General features: G+C 44.3%; 2 protein-coding genes across 7 annotated transcripts in view; one reads left to right on the top strand and one right to left on the bottom strand.

Moving 5' to 3' along the window:
• Positions 1 to 2,375, top strand: part of ZZZ3 (zinc finger ZZ-type containing 3) — a 120,125-nt gene extending 117,750 nt beyond the window's left edge. For all 5 annotated transcript variants that reach the window (XM_044238494.1, XM_044238496.1, XM_044238493.1 and 2 more), the window contains 2 exons: positions 691 to 791; positions 1,088 to 2,375. In XM_044238494.1, the coding sequence (XP_044094429.1) occupies positions 691 to 791; positions 1,088 to 1,232 (246 nt within the window). In that variant the 3' untranslated portion in view covers positions 1,233 to 2,375. The remainder of the gene's footprint in view (positions 1 to 690; positions 792 to 1,087) is intronic.
• Positions 2,376 to 6,794: 4,419 nt separating this feature from the next.
• The window catches only part of AK5 (adenylate kinase 5), a 239,569-nt gene continuing 218,856 nt past the window's right edge, over positions 6,795 to 27,507 (bottom strand). For both annotated transcript variants that reach the window (XM_044238491.1, XM_044238492.1), the window contains exons 13-14: positions 25,410 to 25,598; positions 6,795 to 8,166 (exon numbers count right to left, since the gene is read on the bottom strand). In XM_044238491.1, coding sequence (XP_044094426.1) covers positions 8,098 to 8,166; positions 25,410 to 25,598 — 258 coding nt within the window. In that variant the 3' untranslated portion in view covers positions 6,795 to 8,097. The remainder of the gene's footprint in view (positions 8,167 to 25,409; positions 25,599 to 27,507) is intronic.

Below are 27,507 nucleotides of genomic sequence, written 5' to 3'. Positions count from 1 at the left end.
CAGATAAATGAACAAAATTTAAAAAAATAAAAGAACTGAATGACTAACCACACCTTAAAAAAATAAATAAAAAGCAAATTATGCTGAGTGAAATAAGTCAAGCAGAGAGAGTCAATTATCATATGGTTTCACTTATTTGTGGAGCATAACAAATAGCATGGAGGACAAGGGGCATTAGAGAGGAGTAGGGAATTTGGGTAAATTGGAAGGGGAGGTGAACCATGAGAGACTATGGACTCTGAAAAACAGTCTGAGGGGTTTGAAGTGGCGGGGGGATGGGAGGTAGGGGTACCAGGTGGTGGGTATTATAGAGGGCACGGCTTGCATGGAGCACTGGGTGTGGTGAAAAAATAATGAATAATGTTTTTCTGAAAATAAATAAATTGGAAAAAAAAAAGAATATGAAGGCAATGGGAAAAAAAAAAGTAAATTAAAGCATATTCAAGGTTAGCCCTAAGTTGTTATAATGTATGTGTCACCCACCTGTACATCCATCTTGAATGGGTGGAATTTCTACTAGTTTGCTAGAAATTGTATCTGATTTACAATGATTTTTGTGTTATGCTACTGTCTAGTGCATGGGAAAAGAGGAGAAGATGTTTTTATGTACATTATGTGTTCCCAGCAGGAAAAAAAAAAAGGCTTTGAAACAGTGTAGCTTAATATTTTTTCTATCTGACACTTTTACAGTGTGATAACTGTGGCATAGAACCTATCCAGGGAGTTCGGTGGCACTGCCAGGATTGTCCTCCAGAAATGTCATTGGATTTCTGTGATTCTTGTTCAGACTGGTAAGTATTTTCTTTATGATGGGTCTCACATTTTGACATAGAGCTTTTCAGCCACTAGTGAATTTGATTTCCAAACTACTTAGAGAATGACAACATGGATTAAACCTTGTTGTTCTAGGCAATTAAGAAATTTTCTTGAATTATACCACATCTCAGATAACTTTCTATTAGAGATTTTGGTAGATTAATGGATTTAAACATGTAGAACTGTGAGGAAGTTTTGTAATATCTAGACAAAAATGCATCCAGTGCCATCTAATGATGTGTCTCTGTGTGTGTGTGTGTTTTCTTTGCAGCCTTCATGAAACAGATATTCACAAGGAAGATCACCAGTTAGAACCTGTTTATAGGTCAGAGACATTCTTAGACAGAGACTACTGTGTGTCACAGGGCACCAGTTATAATTACCTTGACCCAAACTACTTTCCAGCAAACAGATGACATGGAAGAGAACATCATATACTAGTCCTCTTCAACACATAGCAATGGTATCATTGTGAATTATGTGCACAGTTTGGAAAGATTCTCTGCTTTCCCTGAAATGACACTCACAGCATGACAGCTTCCTGAGTGTTCTCGTCAAGTCCAGCTCTGCACCGTTGTGGCTCTCGATTACTGTTCAGCAGCTGAACATTCCTGGTGAGCAAAGGGTTTCCCTGGTGAATTTCTCACCACCACCCTAAAGCCTTTTAGGTGGTGATCTTAAATGGGTGAGATGGAAACGAGAGCACACATTAAAGAGAGTAAATTCCAAAGGTTTCAAAGAACTCGGTCATAAATAGGATAATGAGAAGACAAAGTATTTATCTTAAAACAGTTTAGTAGCTTTCAGTTTTGTGAAAATAGTTTTCGGCACAGAAGCTGACTTCTTAGACAAAGTTTTAACCAATGATGGTATTTGCTTCTAGGATATACACTTTAAAAGAACTCCCTGTCCCAGTGGTGGCCACTGATGGCCTTTAGTACATCGGAGCTGCTTAACCATATTGATGTCTAATTTCTTTTAACCACAATGAACTGTCCTTATTACCAACAGCGAAGCACTACAGGAGGCAGCTGTGGCATTGCTTCCTTAACCAGCTCATGGTGTGTGAATGTTATACAATTGTCACTCAGATATATTTTTTAAATGTAATGTTATATAAGATGATCATGTGATGTGTACAAACTATGGTGAAAAGTGCCAGTGGTAGTAACTGTGTAAAGTCTCTAATTCACACCATTAATTCCTTTAAAATACACAGCCTTCTGCCTCTGTATTTGGAGTTGTCAGTGCAACTCATCAAAGAAAACTGCCTAATATAAAAATCATATATATGGTAATAATTTCCCTCTTTTGTAGTCTGCACAAGATCCATAAAAGATTGTATTTTTATTACTATTTAAACAAGTGATTAAATTTAGTCTGCGCGGTGAGCAAGAGTTCACATGCATTCTTTTATACTGCTGGATTTTGTTGTGCATCATTTAAAACATTTTGTATGTTTCTTCTTATCTGTGTATACAGTATGTTCTTGAATAATGTTCATTTGTCAGGAGAACTGTGAGAAATAAACTATGTGGATACTGTCTGTTTATATTATAGAATGCTTGTTGTGACTTCCTTTTGGTTAGATTTTGGATTTTTATAACTAGTGTTGAAACAACAACAAAATTTTTTAAGGGGTTGCTTTACCTGTCTGTCCTTTAAAAAGAGTAAGAACTGTAGTATTATGGAAATGTTTTGAACATGAGAAGGTCTGTGAAAAGATGTAACATTTTCACTCTGTGTGTGCTGAGACACTAAATTAAAGTAGGCTACAAAAAGAACACATACCATGGTTAAAGAAAATGGGTATTATTAATGTCCAGATGTGAAAGCTATACTTAGGCTGAAAAGTTTTATTCTTTTTGATGAAAGTAAGCCCCCTTCATTTGTCTAATTTAATCAGATGGTTTTTGAAGATCACGGTATTCACTGGCAATTATCAGTGACTCTCGGAAGAGATGATATAAGTATTCTAAGATTAAATATTAATTCTCACCTTATTTTTAGAGTTTTTTCCAGTTTTAAATCAAGGGGACATTATTTACTAGTCCTTCAATGTGTTGTGAGGCACTAAAATCCTACCTTCAGTTTTTTTTTTAATTGAAAAAGTAGTATAATTTTAAATATAGAAATATAAGGGTTTTATTTTAATCTTTTTTTAAAAAGATTTTATTTATTTGACAGAGAGAGACAGCAAGAGAGGGAACACAAGCAGGGGGAGTGGGAAAGGGAGAAGCAGGCTTCCTGCTGAACAGGGAGCCCGATGGGGGGACTCGTCCCAAGACCCTGGGATCATAACCTGAGCCAGAGGCAGAGATGCCTAACGACTGAGCTACCTAGGTGCCCTGAAATAGGAGGGTTTTAAAGTAATATATTGATTAAAGATTATTGATGATGTTGGTAAAATATATTGCATCAGAAAGAACAGGAAATGGACTTAGCTTAACCTCTCACCCTGCAATTATTAGTTGGGAGAAGAGGGAATCATTAACATTTGGGCATTTTGGCACTAAATGTTAAGTGAATATGCCAGGAGTTCTACCTTCAACTTTTAGCAAGACAGCAGCCCTTGATGGTAACTTCCGTGTTTTATAGAAATAGTAACAACTGGTTTTGGAGAACCATTCAGGTCCATTCAAAAAGTCCCATAAAGTATAAAGTATGCTTTGGAAGAGGGCTGTGTCTGATACAGTTCTGATGTAAACAGTACACTAAATAAATCCACTTAAATGTGGATTTATTTTTTTCAAGATTTGAGAACTTTGAATGGCAAAGAGGATTATTTTCTGCTTGAGTAAAGATATGTTTATTTTGCATTTTCCAGTTCCAAGCATATAGTCCTCCTGGCTTCAAAATGCTATAAAGGGTGTAGTAGTAGTAGTAACATGTTGTTCTTTTACTTTGCTGACTGCAGGAGTGGGCAAGGCTGTCTTTTCAAGTAGTCCTTCCATCTCCTATAAGGAAGTATTGGCTTTAAGAGACAACATATTAAGTGGTATTCAGTAGGTCAGATTTATTTCCTGAGATATGTTCAAGTTATTTGCTAAGAACTGAAGTAATTTTGAAGAACACCAAAACCACTACTCTAACGTTTAGGCAGAGGAGGTTTAGATTGGTGTGGTGTGCACTAATAGTAATAGCAGTAATATGCCAAGCAAGCATATGGTAGCAGATTTAATTCTCACTACCTTAGGAGAAAAGTGTGTTGATTATCCTGTTTTCATATGAGGAGATCTAGCCAGAGAGGTTAAATAACTTGCCCATGGTCATATAGTTCATAAAGTTTAACTTAGACGTATTGCTCCAGAGTCACCAACTAGTTTTTGGAGCAAGAATATTCCATCTGTGTCAGGTGTCACTAAGGTATCACAGGTGGAAATGTGCAGGGGTTGCTTTTCAGTCTTTTTTTCTGGTGTGGGGTGGTTCCTAGAGTTACAGACCTGAGCACAGGTCCAGGTTCGTGGAATGGAATAGAGCAGAAGGTCTGTGGATGGGGGGAAAGCACTGAAATCGTCAGCCATGGTGAATTAGAAAACCACACATACATAGAATTTACATATTCTAACTTGACAGCAAACACGTGGTCATGAGGCTTTAGGCAAAGTCTCCTGTCTGAGACAATCTGTTTCCATGCATGTTTGGTGCCTCTCACTTAACCTAACAGTATGCCTTATCCAGTTGTCTCCCCTTCTCCCTTTTGTTTAAATTATATTACAGAACACAATTATATACTGAGATGTGAAGAACTTTTTTTTTTTTTTAAGAAAATAGTATATCACAAGTAGTAAGAATAAATACTGTTTTGTGAAATTCCTTTTTTAGTTGTAACTGTGGCATGCTATATAAACTGAATTTCTTAATGTGGGTAACAAGAGTTTGAAAGCCATTGTTCTAGGTGCACTGGATAGAACTGGAAGTCTCCAAATAACAAGTAGGTTATTTTTTTTTCCCATAAAGATTATGAAGGTATTGCCCTTTTTAGGTTATAAAGTGTTTTTATTTCTTACCTTTGAAAATATACTTCTGTTGATATGACTCCCCCTCCCATGACTTATTTTTTTTTTTTAACTTTTCATGTAGCCAATTAAATGGGTTTTCAAGAGTGGTATCACATTTAGCTCCATGAGAACAGAGACCATCTATGTCTGTCTATATCCCTATGGCCTATCTGGCCTATTTTCAGTAAATATTTATTGGTAGTCTGATTAGTGTTTCCATGAGTTACATTTTTTCTCTAGGAAGGTAGGAAAGACCACTTATGTCTGCGTGTGTCTGTGAGTGCCTGTGTGGGGCCCTTAGAGGGCCTGCCTCAGAGGATCTTTCCAGGGCTCTGAGAAGACTGAAGAACTTCATCCTAGCTTAGCTGGAGGATGTGGTTCAACCCTGGGTGGCTGAGAAAGTGATGCCCTAACGGGGTCCCCAGTTAGGCCCTGTGTCTTGATTCTCTGCCATGTTCTTAGAATGAAAGGGCACTCGAGTGGAAATTCTGGGTCCCAGTCTCAATTGTAAATGAGGGATTCAGTGATGTTGACGAAAAACCACCTTTTATTAAACACCAGGAACTAGTGAATGATTTCGATGTATTAGTAACTTGTGTAACCCTCACAACCCCTCAGTAAGGGTGCTTGTTATTACGATCTCTACTATATAGGTGAAATCACTAAGGTTCAGAGGATTTAAATGTTAGCTTTCAGGAATAATTGCTCCGTGTGGGACTGAGGATATAAAGCTTTGCCCTTATAGAGCTTTATAGTCTAATGCAGAAGAATAGCAGTAAAAAAGTACAAATAAAATGTTAAGTAAAGTTAAGCAGAGATAATGCTGTGAAGAAAAAGAACCCTTGAAGAAAAATGATGGAAGAATGGGGACCCGTCTGTCGTTTTAGATGGAGTAATCAAAGAATGTCTTGACGACAAGTGTAAATTTGAGCAGAGACCTGGACAGAGTGAGGGAATTAGCCTGTGGATAACCTGGTGGAAGAGGCGGAAGTATTAGCGACAAGGATCCTGATGGAACAGAGTGCTTGGCTTGTTCAGACAACATTAAGAGGACCAGTGTAGCTTGAGCCCAGTGAGCAAGAGGAGAGTACAGTTGATGGGGTGATACAGGGTACGGGGCTGGAGCAGGCAAGGCCTTGACTGTAGACCACTGTAAAGGAGTGGGATCGTGTTCTAATGTCTTATTTACATACACACAAGGTATTTTGCTAGACAGACCCCTTTGAGATCCTTTCCTGCTTTAAAATCCTGTGACTTCAAAGTAATGAAGCCATCCACGTCGGTAAAATGTTTTAGCAGTCTGTTGCATTTCTAGATACTCTTCAGGGGCAAAGCCATTTACCCCTGCTGGTTTGGGTTTTTGTTTGTTTGTTTTTTAATTTCCCAAGTGGGCAGCCAGCTGTAGCCATAAAAGTCATGGCTGGCCCTGTCTGCCGCCCGGCTGTCTCATTTCCCTGACTCAAGTTGTCAGAGCTGTTGCAGGCATGGACTGTGTTTGCCAGTACGTGGTATGTGTTTAAAGAATGTTAATCCCTACAGAATCATTTTTATGTTTTTGGCATAACCGATAATTTTCTTCCTCTCTCATTTGCCGAAATGTTCCTTGTGCTCCCCTATAGAGAGGGTGACAACTAGGGGTAGTAATGAAGGATTTGACAACTGTGTGAGTTGTAGGAACATGCCCCTTTTTGGTAATAGAGGCATAATTGTAACCAAAGAAGTTTAATTTCTTCTTTAGCAAACACTGACATTTCTGTTTAAGAATGACTGCTACAGCAAAAGGAAATACAAAAATTAACCATGTATCATGAGTACACTGAGAATTCTCTCTGTAATAGCTCAAAACTGATCTATGGCCAAAATTAAAACCATATGAGCATATCCTAAATCTCAACTATTACTGTGTTTGCTTCTCTGTTTGGAATAAGGCTTCAAGTGCTTTCCAGAATGATGTGTTACAAATAAATAGAAAAAGAGTTTTGTGTGTTCCATTTATTTTATTTGTACATATCCATTTAAAAAAAAATGACTTTAAAAATACAATTCTGTCCCAGAATTGGATCCTTATCAGCACAACCACTGAAGGGGGAAAAAAAAGTCATGCAAACGGAAACTATGGTCTTTTGTAGTGACTGAATGGAAGATGCAAATATTTCAGTAGAATATATAAGAAGCTCTGATTTGGCAACTAATTGCACAAAGGAGAACCCAAACTTCACTGGTTTGAAGCAAGGAAAACACAATTTTACATATGGATATGATAAGGTTTGCACAGCCCTGTTAAAGGCCTACATGAAATGAATGTAGCCGTGGGATCAGTTACACATCATGTACTGACAGCCTCTCCCACCCACATCCGTTTGGTTACTGTTACTTCGTTCCTTACTTGCTTGGCAGTAACAATTGGCAAACAATATTTACTTATTGTTAGGTGATCCTGTGAAGTCAGAACTATAAGCTGACATGAGGTGAATGCAGTTAACAAATCACCTCCTGCTTTAAAGTTACGTTTGGTCATTGGTGTTAATGTACCGTTGCCGAAATGCACCACCGGGTATAAAAGAGATTAGGTTAGACAGTTTACCAGGTTTGTTTTCTTAGCCATTCTGACAGCCTTCCAAGTAGCCAATTTCCAAAAAATGAAAGGACACATGTTACTGGTGACTAGTCTGGGTTTTACGGTCTTGGAAAAGCTATATAATTTCACATTGTATCATTTCTACCAAATTTAATCAAACTTACTATCAAACAATTGGAGTTGTCAATCCAGTCTCTCTGGCTCTGAGCTACTACTAGTGGATGACACTTGAGGAAGTAGCCACAGAGGAGACGCCCAGGCCTGTCCCTCAAATGGAGACGCTGCGTCAGGCAACAGCATGTCTGTCTCGGGATGAGGAAGGAAAATGTGCTGGGGAGTGAGGGACGCTAACCCCCGGCTTGACTGACAGAAACCAAAAGGTCCGACTCCGGCGAGTCCTGAGGGCACCACTGACACAGACTGGCACTGCTAGCAGCTCTGAGGTGTGGCCGAGATGACCGAGAAGTGTGCGTGCTGGGGGGGCGGACAGCTGTGTGAGTGAGGAAGATCGCACGTGGATCATACGGAATACATCATGCATGATTTCCAGACACCTCTCAGGTCAAGTTGGGAAGCAAACAGCAATGTTAGGGTTGGGGCGGGGGCACAAAAGGTTAAACTTGAAACATACTGTGTTAAGGGATGAACCTTTTAATATTTTTTTCTGTTTCCACTCTCCTTAATGTACATGCTTTTTTGCCTTCAGAAAATAGAGTCAATAGCTGTGCAGAGTTGAAGAAAAACTTCCTCTGGCGTCCCCTCTGCATTTACCTATATTTAAAAGGAAAAGGAAAAGATAAAGTTAGTCTCCCTTTTTAGTTTTTCTAAAGATCTTAATTAGAGAGCACAAGAGCATAGGGAGAGGGACGTGAGAGGGAGAGAATCTGAAACCGACTCCCTGCTGATCAAGGATCCTGACGCAGGGCTCGGCCTCAGGACCCTGAGATCATGACCTGAGCCGAAATCAAGACTTGGACGTTTAACCGACTGAGCCACCCAGGTGCCTCTAAAAAGTTAGTCTTAAGAAATATTTGTAGAGGGCGCTTGGGTGGCTCAGTGGGTTAAAGCCTCTGCCTTCGGCTCAGGTCATGATCCCAGGGTCCTGGGATTGAGCCCCGCATCAGGCTCTCTGATCAGCAGGGAACTGCTTTCCTCTCTCTGTCTGCTTCTCTGCCTACTTGTGATCTCTGTCAAATAGATAAAATCTTAAAAAATATATATTTGTAGACAAGACCATTTCTAATAATAATTACCTGCTCATAACTTGCTGTGCAAAATTTTAAAATAGAGCCCAGAACCACAAAGGAAAAGTGAGGAGTTGTTTAAAAGCTAGGTTTGTCCACATTAAAACATCAGGGAGCTACCACTACACACCTATTAGAATAGCCCAAATCCAAAACCCCCCAGAGGCTGGTGAAAGTGTGGTACGACAGGAAGGCTCATTGTTTTGCTCATGGGAATGCAAAACGGTGCAGCCACTGTGGAAGACACTTCGGCAATTTCTTATAAAATTAAACATTCTTAACCATAGAACCCAGGAATTGTGCATCTTAGTATTTACCCAAAGGATCTGAAAATTCATGTCCACACAAAAACTTGCACATGGATGTTTATAGGAGATTTATTCATAATTGCCAAAATTTAGCAGCTAAGCTTTCATTAGGGGAGTGGATGAACGGTGGTATCCAGACAGTGGGATGTTTAGCACTCAGATGAGTCAACAAGCCATAAAAAGACATGGGGGAAACTTGTATTTCTAAGTCAAAGAAGCCTCTCTAAGAAGGCCACATACCATATGACATTATGAAAAAGGCAAAACTGTGGAGACAGTAAGCAGACTGAGTTGTGGCGAGAGAGGAAAGGGGAGCGATAAGGAGTTCTTGATAGTGCAACTTAATACATACCATCATACATTTGTCAAATCCATTGAGCGTGAACACCAAGAGTGGACCCTGACGTAACCCAGGTTTCCGGTGAGAATGATGTGTTGGTGTATGTGCATTGATAGTGACGTGGGATGCTTGTGTAGGATGTTGATGGTGGGGGAGGTTGTGTTGTGTCTGGGGACAAGGGTATATGAGAATTCTGTACTTTACGTTCAGTTTGGCTGTGATTTAAGACTCAATCTATTTAAAACAAAAACAAGGTGCCTTATTGAGGTACAGTATTGTTGAGGCTTGTGGAAGCATGAGTTAAGACTTCTGAGTGTTGGAGAGCATTTGGAGCAGGACGGGTTTGGGGCATGGAGCGGGACTGCAGAGAGGAAAGCGGAAGCTGGGACCTCAGCCTGTCCCCTTGGGCATTGTTGACACACCCCAGCGAGGGGCCCAGGCAGAGGAGACTGGGAGGGAGCGGATTTCCTGGGCACGAAGACACTACTACTCCTTCCTCACTCAGAATTTCCCAACACTGTCCCAGGCACTGAAGGGTGTCCTGCCACACCTGGGACAGCCACTCGAAGAGGAGGCCTGGTGACCCCACCTCCGACTCGGGGGCTGGGCAGCGAGCCTGGTAGGGTGCTACTATTTCAGACTTCATCTCCACACGTTTTCTTTTGCTAGGGTTGGGCTGGGCCTTCTACTCTGCGTATTTACCACATTCCCCACATGATTTTGCTGTGGGTCATCTCGAACCACACTTGGACGAACCCTGATTTCTTCCACTCCTGTCTACCTCCTTTGTGCAAAGTGCTTTCGATTTCACAACACTGGGGACTTCACAGATCCTGAAGGTAAAATAAATTCTCAACTCATCCCCCACCCCCTCCCCGCCACCCACCAAAAAACCCCCACCACATTTAGATATCCCAGAAAATAGATAACAACGTTTATAGACAGTTGTTTGCAATAGCCCCAACCTGGAAGGACTGCAGAAGTCCCTCAGCACTAGATGGACAAATGGGGCAGAGTCGCATGATGGAACAGGACAGTGGAAGAAACACGACGGCTACAGTCAGCAGCAGGGGTTCATCTCCCCAAGTTGCAGCGAGAGAAAGAAGCAAGTCTCAGAATATGCATACAGTACGATTCTGGTTACATCAAATTCAAGAACACACAAGATCCATCCGTGAGTGGTAGAGAAGCTGGAGGATGATTATTATAAACATCATGACCACTTCTTGGAGAGAAGAAGGAAGAGGTGACCTGGGGTGACCAGGGGAGCTGCCATTGCCTCCTGCTTCTGGACCCATGTGATTACACGGTGTTCGTTTCATAATTCTTCAGACCATATGCACTGCTTTTGCAATACTGTGTATGATGTATCTCACAAAAATGAAAACATAAAAATTTTTTTAAAAAATTGAGCACTCATCCCCCAATAAATGTGTCATCCCCGATCCTTACAGGAGAGTGAGGGCTTTCCACCTGGGATGTTTGTGTCCCTCACAAGAGCCTCTTGCCTCTTGCTCTACCTCTCCTTCCTTTTCCTTTCAACCAACAAACATTTCCTGGGTGCTAACAATATATTTTGTGCTGGAGAAGCCGGGTCGAACAAGACAAAAGGATCCTGCTCTGACGGAGCTGCCAGCTCAAGGGCAGAGACAAAGAATGACCAGGAATCGCCACTTTGTTGAGGTAAGTCTAGGAGCTTGTGGATAAGGAGCGCCTCCCAGGGTGTTGGGAGGGCAGGGATGTTTCCTGAGGGAAGTTGTCATCACCATCATCTAAAATGATAAACTTTACCAATGATGAAGCATAAGTGCTTTTATTTATTTTTAATTAAGAAATGAATGTATTTTTAATAAAATGTTTTTCCACTTCTGCCCTTGCTTGCTAGCTCCCTTCTCTCTCTCTCTCATCCTCTCTCTAGCCCTCCATCATCCCCTCTCTGACCCTGCTATTCCCTCTCTCCCTTCCTCAGCCCCTCCCCTCCTCACTTGCTCCCTCATTCCATTCCCTGCCCCCCAGCATAAATGCTTTTCAACCATCAGGTCATTCTGACAATGATCTTGGAGGACAGATACTGTCATCCCCATTTCACACATGACAAAACTGAGGCTCTGAAAGATGAATTCAACTTCCCAAGGTCCTACAGCTAAGTAAGTGGCAGGGACCTGGTCAAAACCCAGGTCTCGGGGCGCCTGGGTGGCTCAGTTGGTTGAGCAACTGCCTTTGGCTCAGGTCATGATCCCGGACTTCCGGGATCGAGTCCCGCATCGGGCTCCCAGCTCCTTGGGGAGTCTGCTTCTCCCTCTGACCTTCTCCTCTCTCATGCTCGCTCTCACTCATTCTCTCTCAAATAAAATCTTAAAAAAAAACAACCCAGGTCTCTGACTCCAAAGTCCTTGCACTTGTCGACGACATGATACTGTGGTCACCCATTCAAACTGGCTGCATGGTTGAATTCGGTTGAGGCAGCAAAGAGTGAAGCTGGAATGGTGAGCCTCTGTTGACCATAAAGAGGCCGACAGATTCTGTTACCTGAAGTATGAGTTGATACAATCACAGGTACATAAAAATCATGGGTAAATATTTGGCTAGTCAAAAAATTGCAAGAGGGCTGAAGTGTAAGGCAAAAGACGCTGTACCAGGAGCGATGATAACATGGTGCTATCTCTCGTGAGCTTCAGGACTCAGACCAGCTGTTCATCCTCTTGACGCCTCAGTTTCCTCCTCTATTCTGTAAAGGGACTGATGTCAGACATGGTAACCTCCAGGTTTGGTTCCAGCTCTGATACTCTAGGCTATTTCAAATCGTGGTTCACATTTTCGTGGTGGTGAGGTGCCCACCGGTGGGCATCAGGATGGTTGGGCGTTGCCAGTCAAGCTGGGCCTACAAGAGTAGATCTGCATCTGAAGAGGATGAAGAATGAGCGCCTTCTCTGTGGAGAGACTGGCATGTGCAAAGGGATAGGGATCTGGAAGCACGTGGATTCTTCAGGAATGGGGCCGTGTGTTGAGGACGGAGCAAATGCTGCTTGGTTTGGGGGAAGGAGAAGAGGAGGCTGGAAAAATAGCTCAGGATGAGATTTGCCTGTTCCCAGACATTTTCTATAAAAGGACTCACACAGTAAATGTTTTTTTTGTGACTTTTTTCACTAAGCACCATGTTGTCAAGGTTCACCCGTGTTCTAGTGGGTATCAATACTTCATTCCTTTTCCTTTTGACTGCCCCATAATTCCTTACTACCTTTAACCTGAATGTACAAAATGCGCCTTGGAATGAATGCCTGCCATCCTAAACATCCCTTTTCAGCAAACCTGCCTCTGTCCCTGTCCTCCGGAACCTCCCTTGCTTATCGAACCCTGCCCCCTCTCAGGTTCCCCCATAGGGGGTGGTGGTGGGTGACAAGGTTTAGAGTCCCTAAACGCGGGGCTTATTGTTTACACTGTCCATGACCATATTCGTGGCAGATGGGGCAGGTCTCTGGTCCCCCTCCTCAGCGAATTCCCACATGGAGAATATTTTAAGGGAATGGTTAAGTGACTTTCATATTTTCATATATTCCTCTAACTCAAAGGAAATGGGAAAGAGCCAATTTACTGGGTGCATTTTAAGTTTTACAGGAGCTATCCTCAGTGCTTACAACTTTCACACACTGAAACCAGCTATCAAGCTGCTCGTGTTGAACATCCTAGTGAACAGAAAAGAATTCGGGGTCCTGACTATTTTGTGTGAAGCGGGCTTCCTCAGCAATTGTGCACACTTGAAGATAAGACATCCCTAAGGTTTTGCTCCATAATCAATGCTTATGCTGTAGTATTTTCTAGCAGCTCTTTTTTCCCCGTGAAGAGTTAAAGTAAGCTTCACAACGGCCCTTTCCCCCCAAGACCTACATTTCTGACTCCGCAAAGTCAGCATGTAAGAGGTTTTAATGTATTTAATGTAATTGAAACCTAGGTAAGTGGATTTGCTTTTGACTTTAAGAACCTATCTTTTTGGATCTGAGACTTGATATAAAAGCCTGCAGTAAGTGATCAGTATAGGATGGGGAGAAAAAAAATATATATATGTATATACGTATGTATGTATTTGTAATTTTTTTTTTCCTCTGTAAAAGAAGCTAAGACCAAGTGAACAGGAAATACGGACGAATCTCTGGAGTTATCACCTGACTTCTCAAAAGAGAGCAGTCAGTGATACTACTTCCCGGCAGTTAGCAGAACATATTGTTAAGTTAGGAAAGCAGTTACATTGCCTTAGGAAATGCACATTTTGTCTATTCCCTCTAGTTCTGTGAATTTGCAAACCATAGAACAGTGGGCTGGTTCAAACACTGCCTGGATCTAGTTGCGTTTCTCCTGAAATTTCCCAGGCTGTTACAAACATTGCTTGAGTTTTAGTTTTGTTTTTCACATCCTGGCGCCTTGGGGCTTCTGGGACAAACGTTTCCAAGCTGCCACTGAGTGGTTTATGATTGCCGTGCGCCACCTTCTTCCTCTTTTAATCTCCTCCTCCCCCGAGCCAGACGGAGCCCCCCGCCCGAGGACCCCGCACGGCCAGACGACGCTCAGCAAGGGGAAGCCCTTAATATGAAGCACCTGCACGCCGTCTGGGGCCCCCGCGGCCGCTGCAGTATTGGAAAGTTAGGGTTATGTAAACGATGCTTCTGGGGAGCCCTCCATTTCGCATATCCGGTCAGACCACAGAGCAAGCCTCCTCAAGGCCTTAGGAAGGAGGGTTTCGGATGCCTTTGCTCTAGAGAGCTTTAAAGACAAGCAGTAGTAACAATTTAAGAACAATTTATAGTCTGCGTATGAACGGCTTCTCCGCACATAGGACTTCCCAAAGTCCCAGCATGGTTTGTCCATTTAAAAAGTTACATTGAAAATCTTTCCTTCTTTTCCTCTTCCTTCAAATTTTGCCCGCAGTTTAACTTTGAATGAATGCTCTTTTTCGTAGACATCAAAAAAAAAAAAATTCTAAGACCTATCTGATTGGTCATTTTCCTATTTAAAATACCAGCATTTTTTAGGTCAGACTTTCTAGGATAGTCTAGAACTGTGTTATCCAATGCGGGAGTCTGAGGGGCCTCCTGAACACTTGTAAGTGGCTACTGAGGATCTGAAACTTTCATGTTATGAAATTAAAATCAATCTAACTTTTAGGCGTGCCTGGGTGGCTCAGTCAGCTAAGTTACTGACTTCAGTTCAGGCCAGGGTCCTGGGATCAAGCCCTACATGGGGCTTCCTGCGCCTCAGGGAGCCTGCTTTTCCCTCTCCCTCTATTGCTCTCCCTGCTTGTGCTCTCTCCCTCTCTCTGTCATATAAATTTTATAAATAAAATCTTTGGGGGGAAAAAAAAAGATCAATCTAACTTAAGTGGTACCTGACTCAGTTACTGGAAAATTCAAAAATATAATGGAACAACTTGAGTGTGTAAAACCTACCTTCTTAGCCATAAATTTGGTGAACTACAAATACAATCTATGATTTTTGAAGAATTTCTTCAGATTTTCTGATTTCTCCAGAAATCAGATTTAGCATCTGAGTTGAGTTATGCTTATGTACCAGATACTGAAAACACATTCCAAAATATCTTAACATATCACGTAATTTGTATATTGATTGACAAGGTGTTGAAAAGCTAATACTTGGGATGTATTGGGGTCAATAAAGTACGTCATTAAATTCATTTCATTTCTTTCTGCTTTTTTCTTATTAATGCGACTACTAGGAAATAGTTAAATCCTTTGTATGTGGCCCATGTTCTATTTCTGGACCTGGCAGCACTAGCAAATTTGTTGAGTGAAGGAATGGATTCAGGTCCTTCAAGTCTTGCATAAACCTTGCTTTCTGGTCTAGTGTCCCCATACTGCTGTTCATCCGCTTGGCATCGCAGTCCCCTGCTAACACTACTGGGTGCTTTCATGTGTCAGGGCCTTTGTCCCCTTCCCCTCTGCCTGTCAGAACTTGTATTCTCCTTAGGACCTGCCCAAATATCCTCTTTTTCTCTGAAGACTTTACCTAACTTTCCAGGCCCTGTGCTCCCAAGGACCCAGAACATTCTGTAAAACTTGTTGCTGTATTTACTGCCTTGCTGTGGTGCTGCCTTTCCTGGGTCTCTTTTCCTCTTGGAATCCCTGGCATGGAGCACCATGCCTTGGGCCTTACAGATGCCCCGTGAATGTCTGCTGAATGTGTCAAGAACCTTAGAGGAAACCGCACCAGTTCTCTGCAGGGAGAATCCCTGGCAATGGCCCCCGGAGACGTTGTGGGTCCAAGTGAAGCCCAGCGAAGGGACCGGGCTGAGCCGGGCAAAGGTAAAACCTGCCCCATGGTAGGAGCAACCACAGAGAAGGCAATCAAGAAAGTGTGTAGAAGAGGACAGGGTCTGGCGGTCTCTTCTACCTGCTGTTCTGGGAGGATACCACCATGCCGTGAGCACAGCTCATTTCCACAGGATGCCGGGAGCCAAGAATTCTGCTCAGAATCCAAGGCTCTTCGCGGGGACCAGGCGCGGGCCAGACAATCAGGGAGGGAGGCGGGTGTGGAGGAGACTATTCAAGCAGAGTCACAAAGAATGAGTTAGTTTCTTGTCTCTCAGAGACAGATGCAAGATTTATGCCTCATTTGTCAAGACGGAAGACAGAACATTAGGGCTCCTGGAAGTCACCTGCCCCTTCGTGCACCTTTCTTTACACGGGGCGGGCAGGAGGGAGCGTGGTCTCCAAATCCTTGTCGCTACTGGCACTCAACCCCAGGCAGGTCCAGCCCGAACCCGGGTAGGCTCTGCTCCCGAAACTGAGACGCCAGCTCCGCTGGGGGGCCTGGATAGGAGAGGCCAAGCAGTTGGGAAGTGGGAAATCCCAGAGCTTTCCTGGACTCAAAAAACCCTTCAGTGCCAGGGGGAGAAAGGGAAGTGGAGGCGAATGGGTTAAAAAAAAGCCTCTGCTGAAAACAATCTCTCTTAGAAGAAACAAAAGCCTAAATAACTCGTTTACTGCCCACTTGTTAGTAGGGGACAAAACACACCAGAAACAAACCAGCCAGAGAAACTATAGAATGTTTCGCCTTACAGGGTGCCTCATAGCTAGTAGCAGGAAAACATCACTGTGATGTGTACTGGCTGCCAGGTGTTTCAGAGAAACGTGTACAGGACAGTAGGATTTTCATGAAATCAGAACCGTCCACCCTGGTCGGGGTGGGGGGAGGTGATGGTCTCTACAGTGTGGATGGTCAGGGTAAGAGAGTGAGGCAGGAGACTGAGAGACAAAGAAAGAAGGAGGAAGAAGAGGGATAGGGAGGGGAGGTGGGAAGATACACAGGAAACTGCTCACCCTGGTTATCTGAGGGAAGCAAGGTTGGAGGGAGCTTTGCTAGTTGTCTCATTTATAAATATATGCATCTGTACATACATTATATATATACATACTTAGACACTTCTCTTTGCTTATTATAGGAAGCGCTCATTACTTTGGTAATTTAAAAAGTCCTTTGAAATATTTTTTTTTTTTAAGATTTTATTTTATTTATTTGAGAGAGAGAGACAGTGAGAGAGAGCATGAGCGAGGAGAAGGTCAGAGGGAGAAGCAGACTCCCCATGGAGCTGGGAGCCTGATGTGGGACTCGATCCCGGGACTCCAGGATCACGCCCTGAGCCGGAGGCAGTCGTTTAACCAACTGCACCACCCAGGCGTCCCAAAAGTCCTTTGAAATAAATCTAATCCTGGCCACCAATGTGAACACTTGACAATTTTAACACACCTGGGGCCACTGAATCACCGACTAATAGCTTTTTTCTCCTTAGTCTGTTTGATCTTCACAGAATCTGAAGAGACGCCCCTCCCCCAACCTCCTGGGACATGGGATCTGGCAAGCCTCTCCCAGTTTCCCACTAAAATGCCCATGGAGGGACACCTGGGTGGCTCAGTTGGTTGAGCAGCTGCCTTCGGCTCAGGTCATGATCCTGGTGTCCTGGGATCGAGTCCCGCATCAGGCTTCTTGCTCGGCGGGGAGCCTGCTTCTCCCTCTGCCTCTGCCTGCCACTCTGTCTGCCTGTGCTCGCTCTCTCTCCCTCTTTCTCTCTGACAAATAAATAAATAAAATCTTAAAAAAATAAAATGCCCATGGAGACCCAGAAAAAGGTGAATGGTCGCAGGAGTTCTGAAAACACGAATCATACTTATTGTCAGTGGAATTAGATTCCGTAATCTGCTCCTGACTTAGAAAATGACCAGAAAAGCAGGTGTCTATCCTTCTGCTGTGGGGTCACAACTTCAAAAGGCAAGAACTGTTCTCCGTAAGCCTCATCAGGACACCCTTCTCTAAATCTCATTTAAGACTGTGTTACCAAAAGAATGATTAGGAGAGAATGGGGAACACATCCCAAACTAGAAGGACTGATCTGGCGTAGGAGGGGAAGCAGAAAGAGGCACACAGGTCAAGTGCATCTTGGTCTGCTGGTGGTCCCTGCTCAGCACGTCTCAGCCCCGAAATCCCATGTTAGGTGTGAGCCTCCCGGATGTACCTCAGCCTGCCTTCCAGCACAAGACCCAAGAGGACCAGTCCTGAGTGCCATTGGTCCTCGAGCACACATCAAGTGACATGAAGGATCGCCTGCACGTCTTGTGGGTCAAGAGATTCCCTTCCACTCCACCCCCAAATTTAAGAACGTAGCAGATTATAGTTTCCAAAGAGAGCTGAAACAACATCTCCCACCCTACATACTCTCCTGAACAAGACCTTGCTCCTCACTCATTGAGAGACGAAATAGAACCCTTTTCCCCTTGAACCTGGGCTGGCCTTAGGGACAATCTTGTAACGAGTAGAATGTGGTAGGAGTGACGCCAAGCCCAGGCCTGGCCAGAAGACGCCTCACAGCTCCTGCCTTGGTGTTTTGGAACCCTCACTCACTGGAGGCTCCCACTGGGGCCCCCACCTTGGGAACCCAGGAACCGAGCTGTGACAAGTGCCAGCTGTTCTAGAGAGGCCACGAATAGGTGCTCTGGTAGAAAGTTCCAGCTTCTTCCAAACCCCTGAAGCAAGTGACAGCTGTTGATTTATGCCACTAAGTTTTGGAGCCTGTTTGTCACCCAGCAGTAGATCACCACAACCGAGGATGAGTAAACTTAAGACAAACTGAGGTTTCTGGGGAAAACCAATCTAGAAACAGGCAAAGGGCATGCATTTGCAGAGATTCAGAAGGAAAGAAGAGCTCTGATCATATATCCTAGAGGACCTAGAAAATTTTTAAATATGATGTTTTGAATACTCAACAATAAATATTTATTGAGGACTTTTTTTTTTTTTTCCTCATGCCAGGCATTGTGCCCGGGGATAAAGCCATGAACAAGACAGACATCATGCTTCCCGCTCCAGAGTGTACTTTCTCCTGGTGGCCGCAGACATGTAGAGAAGTCAGGATAATAACTTGTGACAAATACGAAGCTGGGGGAAGACACCGTGTTCCACAAACACACAGGAGGGGCCACGGCTGCATACTGTGGCCAGTGGAGACCAAACGTAAGCAGATGTGATCGTTGTGATGTAAGAGCAGACAGTCATGACACAAGAACAGGTGTGGTGAGAAGGCAACAGCGTGAGACAAAAAACCTGAGCAGGGGCCAACAGGAAAGGCCCCTGAGCACTAAGATCAATGTCAGTAGCTCAGGAGCAGGAACGATAGTGTGGAAAATTGAACCGGACAGGTACGAAACACATCTGGCAATTTTTCCTAGAAAGTCAAGAGCACAGAAATGACAGTTACGGGGCGGGTTATAGATACAGAATTTTGCTCTCCAAGGTGGAAGTCACGGCTCCAGGTTGCTCTTGAGCCGCGGAGTGTGGCTATCCTGAATGGAGATGCGCTGTCCGTGAAAGACACAAGGGTTGCAAAGACTTCATAAAATCAGGGTCACCTGTTTGCTTTTGACTTTTTAAAAATGTGGCTATAGGAAACTTGAAATTACACATGGGGTCACATTTGTATTTCTTTGGGACTGACCTAGTAGAGAAGGAACAGAGATCTAAGAACTTTAGGGCTTTTTGAGGAATTTTGAGGAGAAATAAGGAATAGAAGTACATCAAAAATAATCAAAGGATTATTACAGAAAATCCTCAAGTTTAAAAAAAAAATGTGCTTATGCCAGTGCAAGGCAGTGAAGGCAGACTGAAATCTGGGCACAGTTTTGAATGACAAGGAAAAATTAAAAACAAACAAACAAAAATCCAAGCCCCAATATACTTAAAGATAGCAGCTGGAAAAAAGTTGACTTCCAAACCTGTGTCTGCCCTTCCCTCCACAATACAATGTGTGAAAAACAATGGTGTGATGTTTTCTGAATAGCTGTTTGAAACACTTTATGACTGGGCCCCTTGGTGGCTCAGGTCATGATCCCAGGGTCCTGGGATTGAGCCTGTCTGACTCCCTGTTCAGCGGGGAGCCTGCTTCTCCCTCTCCCTCTGCTGCTCCCTCTGCTTGTGCTCTCTCTCTCTCTCTCAAATAAATAAAATCTTTTAAAAAAGAAAGAAAAATATTATGACCCAAATGTTATATCCAGTGAAGCTGTCACTGGTGTGTAAAGCCACTATAGCAACATTCTCAGATATTCACAGAAAAAAAACGAACTAAAGAGTAAATTTAGTCAACTGAAAGAAGAATCGAAATTAAGACCTCAAATATGGAGAATTCAAGGGATAAAGGTAATCTGGGCTTTCCTTCACTTGTGTTAGATTCCGAACTTTGGAATCCAGTCCACCAAGGGTTGTGGAGAATGAAGTTTGACCTTCTCATGCCTTCCACATCCCCTCCCTTCCGGGCGGTACCAGCCGCTGCCTTTCTCATTCTTTCTCCCTCAGGTCACAAAAAGTCCCTGCCAGGTTGGATGACTCTCCAGAACAACAATGGATGTTGCTCTATTTCAGGACTTACTAAAAATGGCTAAACTATTTATGAAGATGGGACACAGCAGCAGCAGAATGGGCGAGCAAAAACCTTGACTTGTCAGAGAGAGTTGCCAAGGAACTTGATTTCCTGCCTCTGTGAAATGTGTGTTTACGGAGTCATTGCCCCCCCTTTTTTAATTGATTAAGACTAATAAATAACCCAGGGACAATTAACCATCTGTTATCAAGCCCCTTTCATCTATGGCCTGGGGTGTTTCTGGACTGATTACACCATGAGCAAAAAGCATGTAACAGGTGGAGAAAAACAAATGTAGGAAAATAAACCCAAATGTTCATTAGTGGTTTGGGTGGAACATTCTTATCTCTATACTCCTGAATTTTCTAGTTTGTGTCTTTTTAAAAAGTAGTTGTTACTTTTATACTTGTCAAAAAAAGAAGCCTGAAGTATTAATTCATACAATTCTGTTTATGCCACTCGAGGTAGCTATTTCTGGGGTTTTTCCCCACTCACAACAAGCCCTTCTCTTCTGGGAATTCTACCTACCCAATTACCAGGTAGCCATGTGTATATGGACCAGGTTTTAATTCATATGCCCCTTCAGAGACTTTCCAAACACCCACCTAAAATACAGCCCCCACCAGCAGTTCACTGTTTTGTTTTACTCATAGAGATTATCCTATTAGCAATTACTTTACTTTCTTGTCTAACATTTTTCTCTTTCAGTCTCTCGTTTATTGCTGTGTTCCCAGGACCAAGAACAGTATCTGACGTGTTGTACACACTCAACAAAATATCCACGAACAAATGAAAAAGTCCCATGTGCCCCCACCTGCCTGGCCAGAGTTGACAGGACCAGGGAGGGACCCTGAGCAAAGCAAGGCCAATCAGAACATTTCTGACTGGAATTTGGAACTGTTCGGTAACACGTGGATGTGGAATTTGCAGGATGGCCGTGTTCTAGCTTCTGGGCCAGAGAAAGAAAAATCTGGATGAGTGAGAGAAGGCATGTGTGCAAAGCCAGAGGGACCTGGTCCCACAGCCTGCCTGGGCCTGCTGGGTTTCAGCTGTGTGTTGTATCACCTTATAATTAGGTTTTGTGTTTTGGGTTAGGCCAGCTGAAGTTGGTGCCCATTACCTACCACAAAGGAGGCCTAGTTAATCAATATACTGATGGTTACAGTCATGTTTTAAAAATTTACAGCAACAGGGGACGCCTGGGTGGCTCAGTGGGTTAAAGCCTCTGCTTTCAGCTCAGGTCATGATCCCAGGGTCCTGGGATCGAGCCCTGCATCGGGCTCCCTGCTCAGCAGAGGAGCCTGCTTTCCTTCCTGCCTCTCTGCCTACTTGTGATCTCTGTCTGTCAAATAAATTAAAAAAAGAAAAAAATTATAGCAACAGGATGTGGAGGAAATACTCCAGAATGTGCATCTCTGAGTGGTGATAAGGCTTCGTAAGAGCCTAGCTTTCTATATTTACTAAAATAACTCCATGTTACTTTTATGATTAGATAATTATACCACATATATTAATTAATTAATATTATTATTATATTAACATAACATTAACAGATAATAAACATATATTTATTTATTTTCCGAATTCCTAGGAATCATAGTGAGAGGCCTGGAGGATTCCAGGAGGTCCTATTCTTTTTTTTTTTTTTTTAAAGATTTTTAAAATTTATTTGACAGACAGAGATCACAAGTAGGCAGAGAGGCAGGCAGAGAGAGAGGAGGAAGCAGGCTCTCCACTGAGCAGTGAGCCCGATGCGGGACTCGATCCCAGGACTCTGGGATCACGACCCGAGCCGAAGGTAGAGGCTTTAACCCACTGAGCCACCCAGGTGCCCCCAGGAGGTCCTATTCTGTCCATTCATCTTATTAGGCTGAAGAAGGGCGAGGTTAGGCAGTGAAATCACTCATCCAGATTCACAGAGCTCCACAGCACCGTACCCCAGGCTTCCTGGTACCCAAGACGGAATTTTCTCTGTTGGGGTCTTTGGCCAAGTACAATGCTTTTTGCCCTGAAATGCTACATTTCAGTTTTTTTGGGTTTTGTTTTTTAAATAATGAATTCTCTCACTGAAATGGAAAAAAACTTCCTTTTAGGGGTGGGTTCAGAGAGCTGGGTGTGGCCCTGTTCCTGCCCCTGCTCGGAGGCAGCTGTCCAGACTGGGTAGGAAAGCCGCACCACAGTTGATGACTGATGTCTGCCCAGAGCATGAGGGAGGAAGAGAGCGGAATGAAGAAAAGTTCTGTCCTAGCTCTTTCTCAGATGCCGGGCAAAGCTGCCTTTATGAGGGAGAGGAGAGAGCTGGGAAGTCCGGGCATCCATTTGTCTCACAGACACCTCTATCCCGCGGTATATGTTCTAAGAAGTTCTGTTTTGTATAATGATGGCATCATAAGGGCTTAAGGAGTGAGGCAGTGGTTGTATCAGTTCCCTTCTGCTTCTTTGTTACCTTTGTTTGAAGTTTCACGGCCCCTTTTTGGGCTAGCTACGGGCCATTAGCCAACGGATTCACCCCCTGCGCACCCAGGCAAACCGGAGGCCCGAAGGAGGCGCTGGTGGAAGGCCATCTGCTTCTTGGCGGGACCACGATAGGGCTCTCGTTCCTAAGTAAATCTCACTGAGCTACTGGTTTGTTTTGTCTGCATCTTGGAGTGCCTTCACCACTCGTAACTAGTTTTAAGAAAACCCTTGAAATGATCCAGGGGCCCTCCTGGATGGTACACAGCCCTGCCTGGGGCTCCATACACCAGGGGTACGGGGAGGAGATGCTGACCCTCCAAAGAGCATCCCAAGGACGAGCCGCAAATTGTCACTCAGAACCCAGGGGGAGGTAAAGCTGTTGCAAGAAGATGGGGCAGGAGCCCCAAAGCCGGGGAGCACAAAGGGACAGAGGCTTTCCCCTTCCCCTATGGAAAACATGCCTGCCTGTCACCGGCCCCTGCTTCTCCTCCAGTCCCCACTTCTGAGGCCCAGCCACGGCAACCCCCATGGGGCACCTGCAAACGAGTCTCACCTCCCTGTGCCCAGTACTCTGAGGGTCCCTGCTGTCCCTAGGCCATGCTGGGGACAGAGCGCGTTCATCCAGCTTTGCTCGGAGGCACCGCCTCTAGAGGTCCCCTGGGAGTCCCGCAGGCTGGGCCACACCGCTCTGAAGTCAGGGCTGGAGCATCTTAAATATTGGTTAAGTGGATCCTAAATGTGACCTCACCACAGACCCGGCTGCCAGCATCCTCAAGATGCAGGGGAAGCAGACTCGATGAGTCAAATGGAACCAGAAACTTCATTTTCCACAAACTTAGATATTTCTAAGGAGGATTCCAGAACTCGGTCCTGTATCCATGTACCCATCACCTGTCAATGTGTAGAACTCAGGCTGGAATGATACCAGAGGTAGATAAAGGGCTTTTCTGACTCTGCAAGTGGTTAAACTCTGAATGACTTAGGGTTGGTTTTTTTTTTTTTCCACCTCTACAAATCAAAAGTGGAAGAAATTCTCTTCTATCTGGATAATTTTCTTGTGTGTTCCAAGCTGCACGAAGGGTAGAAATTACTAATCTTACAAAGTCTTCTGCAACCCTCAAATCTTAAGACCCCGCTCTTACATAATGTACTTTTTTTTTTTTTTTTTGCTTGTGTTGAGTGTAAGTGCTTGTTTTATGCGGCAGTCGGACGTTACACAAAGCACAGCTCATGGGTTTCCTCTTGCAGATCAAGTCCTGTGAGTTGCTGGGAGCTGCCTGGAGAGCTGCGATAACAAGGGCTCCCAGGGCCCCGGGGATCAATGGATCAGCAGTTGCGGCGAGGGAAGTTGGGGATGGGGGCTTTCATGCCCCATATTTGACATCCCTGCATTACATCAAGGGACACCTTTCAAACTTCTATTCCCAGGGCTAAGTTCTTAGGATTCTGCAAAATGGACCATTAACAGGTGTAGCAGATGAGAACTCATTACCAGTGGTTTCTGCCAAGGAATGGATGACGTAGCTGCCTCAGAGACATGTTGGTTATTTATTGATGGAGGCCTCCTCTGACTTCCTGTGATCTATAGAAAGTAGGGGTTCGCGCTCTCTACTGTGCTTTGGCACCCTGCCTCCCCGGAGTCGTCTCTCAGCCTTGTCTTCTCAGATCCATTCGCTGCCAGCTCGATGGACTGAGCATTCTGTCTTACCTCCTGACTGTGTCTGCCGCTTCCCACCCACCCCAGGACAGTTACTTGCCTATGACTCAGGTTCATCTTGATCTGGTCCATTCTTCCCTCTCCAGCCCCATCTCTTCTTTCTCTTTTTCTTGGCACGCTATGTCCTAGCCAAGCGGAGTTCCTGCTTCCTCCTGAGCTTTTTCCCTTGGGGCTCCTCTGTGTGGGGTGCCCTGTGCCCCTCTCATCACTCCCTCTTTGAGGCTCAGCTTAGTTGTCCACCAGTGACCTTCCTTGATGCTTTTCCTTTCCCCCTAGACTGGTTAAAGGGCCGCTGGAACTCACTCTGTCCCCACTCTGACCCCATACCGTGATCAGAGGCTTGTCTATCTCTCCTACTGAAACCTGAAGCTCGAGGAGGCAGGAACTGCATCCACACTCTGTATCTAAACCAGTAGGACAATGGATGGCCGACAGGAGGGGCTTCATACGTGTTTATCAGATGAGTGGATGGAGGGGTTGAAATGAATGGTAATTCACCAAGGATTACCCCTTCCGATTGTTAGGTTGCTGTGACCCATTTCCCCCCAGTGTCTTCACTGTTGCACCAAACTCCCTGCTCTCCTGGCCCCGTAGGCTGCTTTTCTCAATAACAGTTACTGTAAGAAATCCAAGTGCCAATTATGAGCTGTGTACAAATCTAGAAATTCTAAGTCATTGAATTTTAAACCTAGAAGAGACCTTTTGGGTCACCCTATTCAGCTGCGGTCTAGAAGGCAGAACCTAGGCCTCATCCCTGCCCTTCCACCCGCCCTCCCTCCCTCTATTTTGGAAAAAGGAGTTGTGTTCAGCAGCTATAAGGGCATCTGTGAAAACTCTATGACCAATTTTTTATGGTTTATGTGATGACAGCTCTTTAATTTTGATTTATACAAAGGTGAAACTTTGCAGCTGTTTGCAGCTCTAATTCCTAGATCCCTGGACAGAAATTTCCCTTTTCCCCTCTTTTCTCTTAAAAAGAAAGAAAGAAAGAAAAGATTATTGACTCATTTTGAGGAAGGGAAGTGAAACGTTTCACCTTGTGTAGCTGTGTTTTCGTCTCGTAGTAGGCGATCACAGGGATGGACGCTCGGTAGTAGGCTTCAAGGCGCTTGGCGATGGTGCTCGTGTCTTGCGCGCAAGGGCTGCTCTGGCTCCTCTGGAGAAGGCGGTTGGTCATGGTGTCTGCCGAGCAGTCCATACAGATCACCAAGTGCGGGTCTCCGATCTGGGGGTGGGGGAGCACAACATGGTCAGAAATTCCAGTCGGTGATGTTCTGGAAAGACCTCTAGCTCTTTCTTCTCCTGGCCTTCTGGTTCCTCTCAAGGTCCCCAAACTACACTGTGGCAGAGTTGAGCCTGGACTTCATGGCTCCTGTTTCCTGGATTGGTGGCTTTCCACATGCTGTCTCAGAGCTGCCTCTGGCCCTCGGCCATTGTCACCTCAACACATAGAGATCATGCAGTATGTTACCTAAGGCACTCACAATCTGTCCTCTGTTCTAAGGGGACATATGTGTGTGTGTGTGTATGAGTATGGGTGTTTCCTCTGGGAAGACTTCCCTGACCCACTGAGGCAGAGCCAATCACTTCCTTCTTTATCCCTACTAGGAGCACGGTGTGCCTGTGTCTGTCTGATGTGGGGTCCGTGGAACATAAAGACTGAATGTACAAAGGTTGGAGTCAGGCTGTTTAAGGTGTGGTGACTTTCTCTAAGGTGGTCTTCATCAATTCCTTGCCTTGGTGTACTCAAAGCTCTTCTCCGGCTGAGACACAGAGCCCAGAGCTCTACCTCCTGGAGTCTGAGCTGACCTGTAACCACTTGGACCAACAGAATATAATGGAAATGATGCTGTAGGGTCTTAGAAGCAAGATCATGAGAAATTTTGCAGTTTGGGCCTGGTCAGCTGTCATCTAAGATGTCAGCTACTCTGACTGCTAAGATAAGAGGAAGCCCAAGCTAGCCACTCAGGGAGGCCTTGCAAACGGAGGTGCCTGGCCAGCTCCTAACCATTTTTTGACATCCCAACCCTGGCTCCAGATACGTACACCAGCCTTAGCCACTATCTGACTGTATAAAGTCAACTGTACAAAGGACCTGAAAGGAGAACCAGTCAGCCAGGCTCATCAAACCCCAGAACCCTATTAGAGAAAGTAGCAAATTATAATTTTAAGCTATCTGACTCCATCAATAACTGAAAGTATCACTCAACTTCTCTGCACCCCAATTTTCTTTTCCTTCCTTCCTCCCTCCCTTCCTTCCTTCATCTCTTTCTTTCTTTCTTCCTCTCTCTTTCTCTCTTTCTAAACGTTCATGCCCAACGTGGGGCTTGAACTCACGACCCTGAAATTGAGTCACGTGCTTTACCGACTGAGACAGTCAGGCGTCCCTCGCTTTCTCATTCGTACAATGAAGATGATCACAGACCGCCATAAAGATTAAGTAAAATTAAATAAAATAATGTAAGAATGCTGTTTGGCATATTATAACTCAGTAAGTGTTAGCCATTAGGCTTAATTCTCCTATTAGACTATAGTCTCTTTGCAGGGTTAGGAGTGCTGAACTCCTACCTGGTCCCAAGTCTTGTAGGTAGTAGGTAGGTGATTAAGAAATGTCTCAGTGAATGAATGATGATGCTATGATCAGCAGTGCGAGTCTCCCAATCTGCCTGTCCTTCCCTGAAACGTTCTTTGGCTCCTGATGTCTCTGTGTCTGTATTTCCTCCCCTACCACAATCACCAAGAACCTTGCTCCCTCTCGTCATCTTGCAGTGGTCAGGCTGTGAGTAAAGGAAGGCTTGCCACCCCACTGTGGAAAGTGCCTGGGAGGGATGGGAACAAAATGGGGGGGGGGGAGGACTTTTAGGCACCTCAGAACAGTAAGGTGCTAGTAAGTGTTGGCTGAACATTTATCTACCCCCTCGACAGGATGTACTTGAAGGAGCAGGGAGGGAAAATTCTCCAAATCTAGAAGAGTGAAATAAGCCTCTGGAAAATGTCATGCAACTTTTCTGCCTGTATTAATGTGAAAACAAAAATGAGCATTTGAGCAGCAGGAAAGGCTGGGTTTAGAAGACAGTGACTCGTGTCACCAGCAGAGGGCGGGCTTGGGCGGCAGCCCAGGGTTCAGTTCGCCT

Source organism: Neovison vison, chromosome 2 (genome assembly GCF_020171115.1).
Source record: "Neovison vison isolate M4711 chromosome 2, ASM_NN_V1, whole genome shotgun sequence".
Classification (NCBI taxonomy): domain Eukaryota; kingdom Metazoa; phylum Chordata; class Mammalia; order Carnivora; family Mustelidae; genus Neogale; species Neogale vison.
This window is presented reverse-complemented; position numbering and strand designations above follow the sequence as displayed.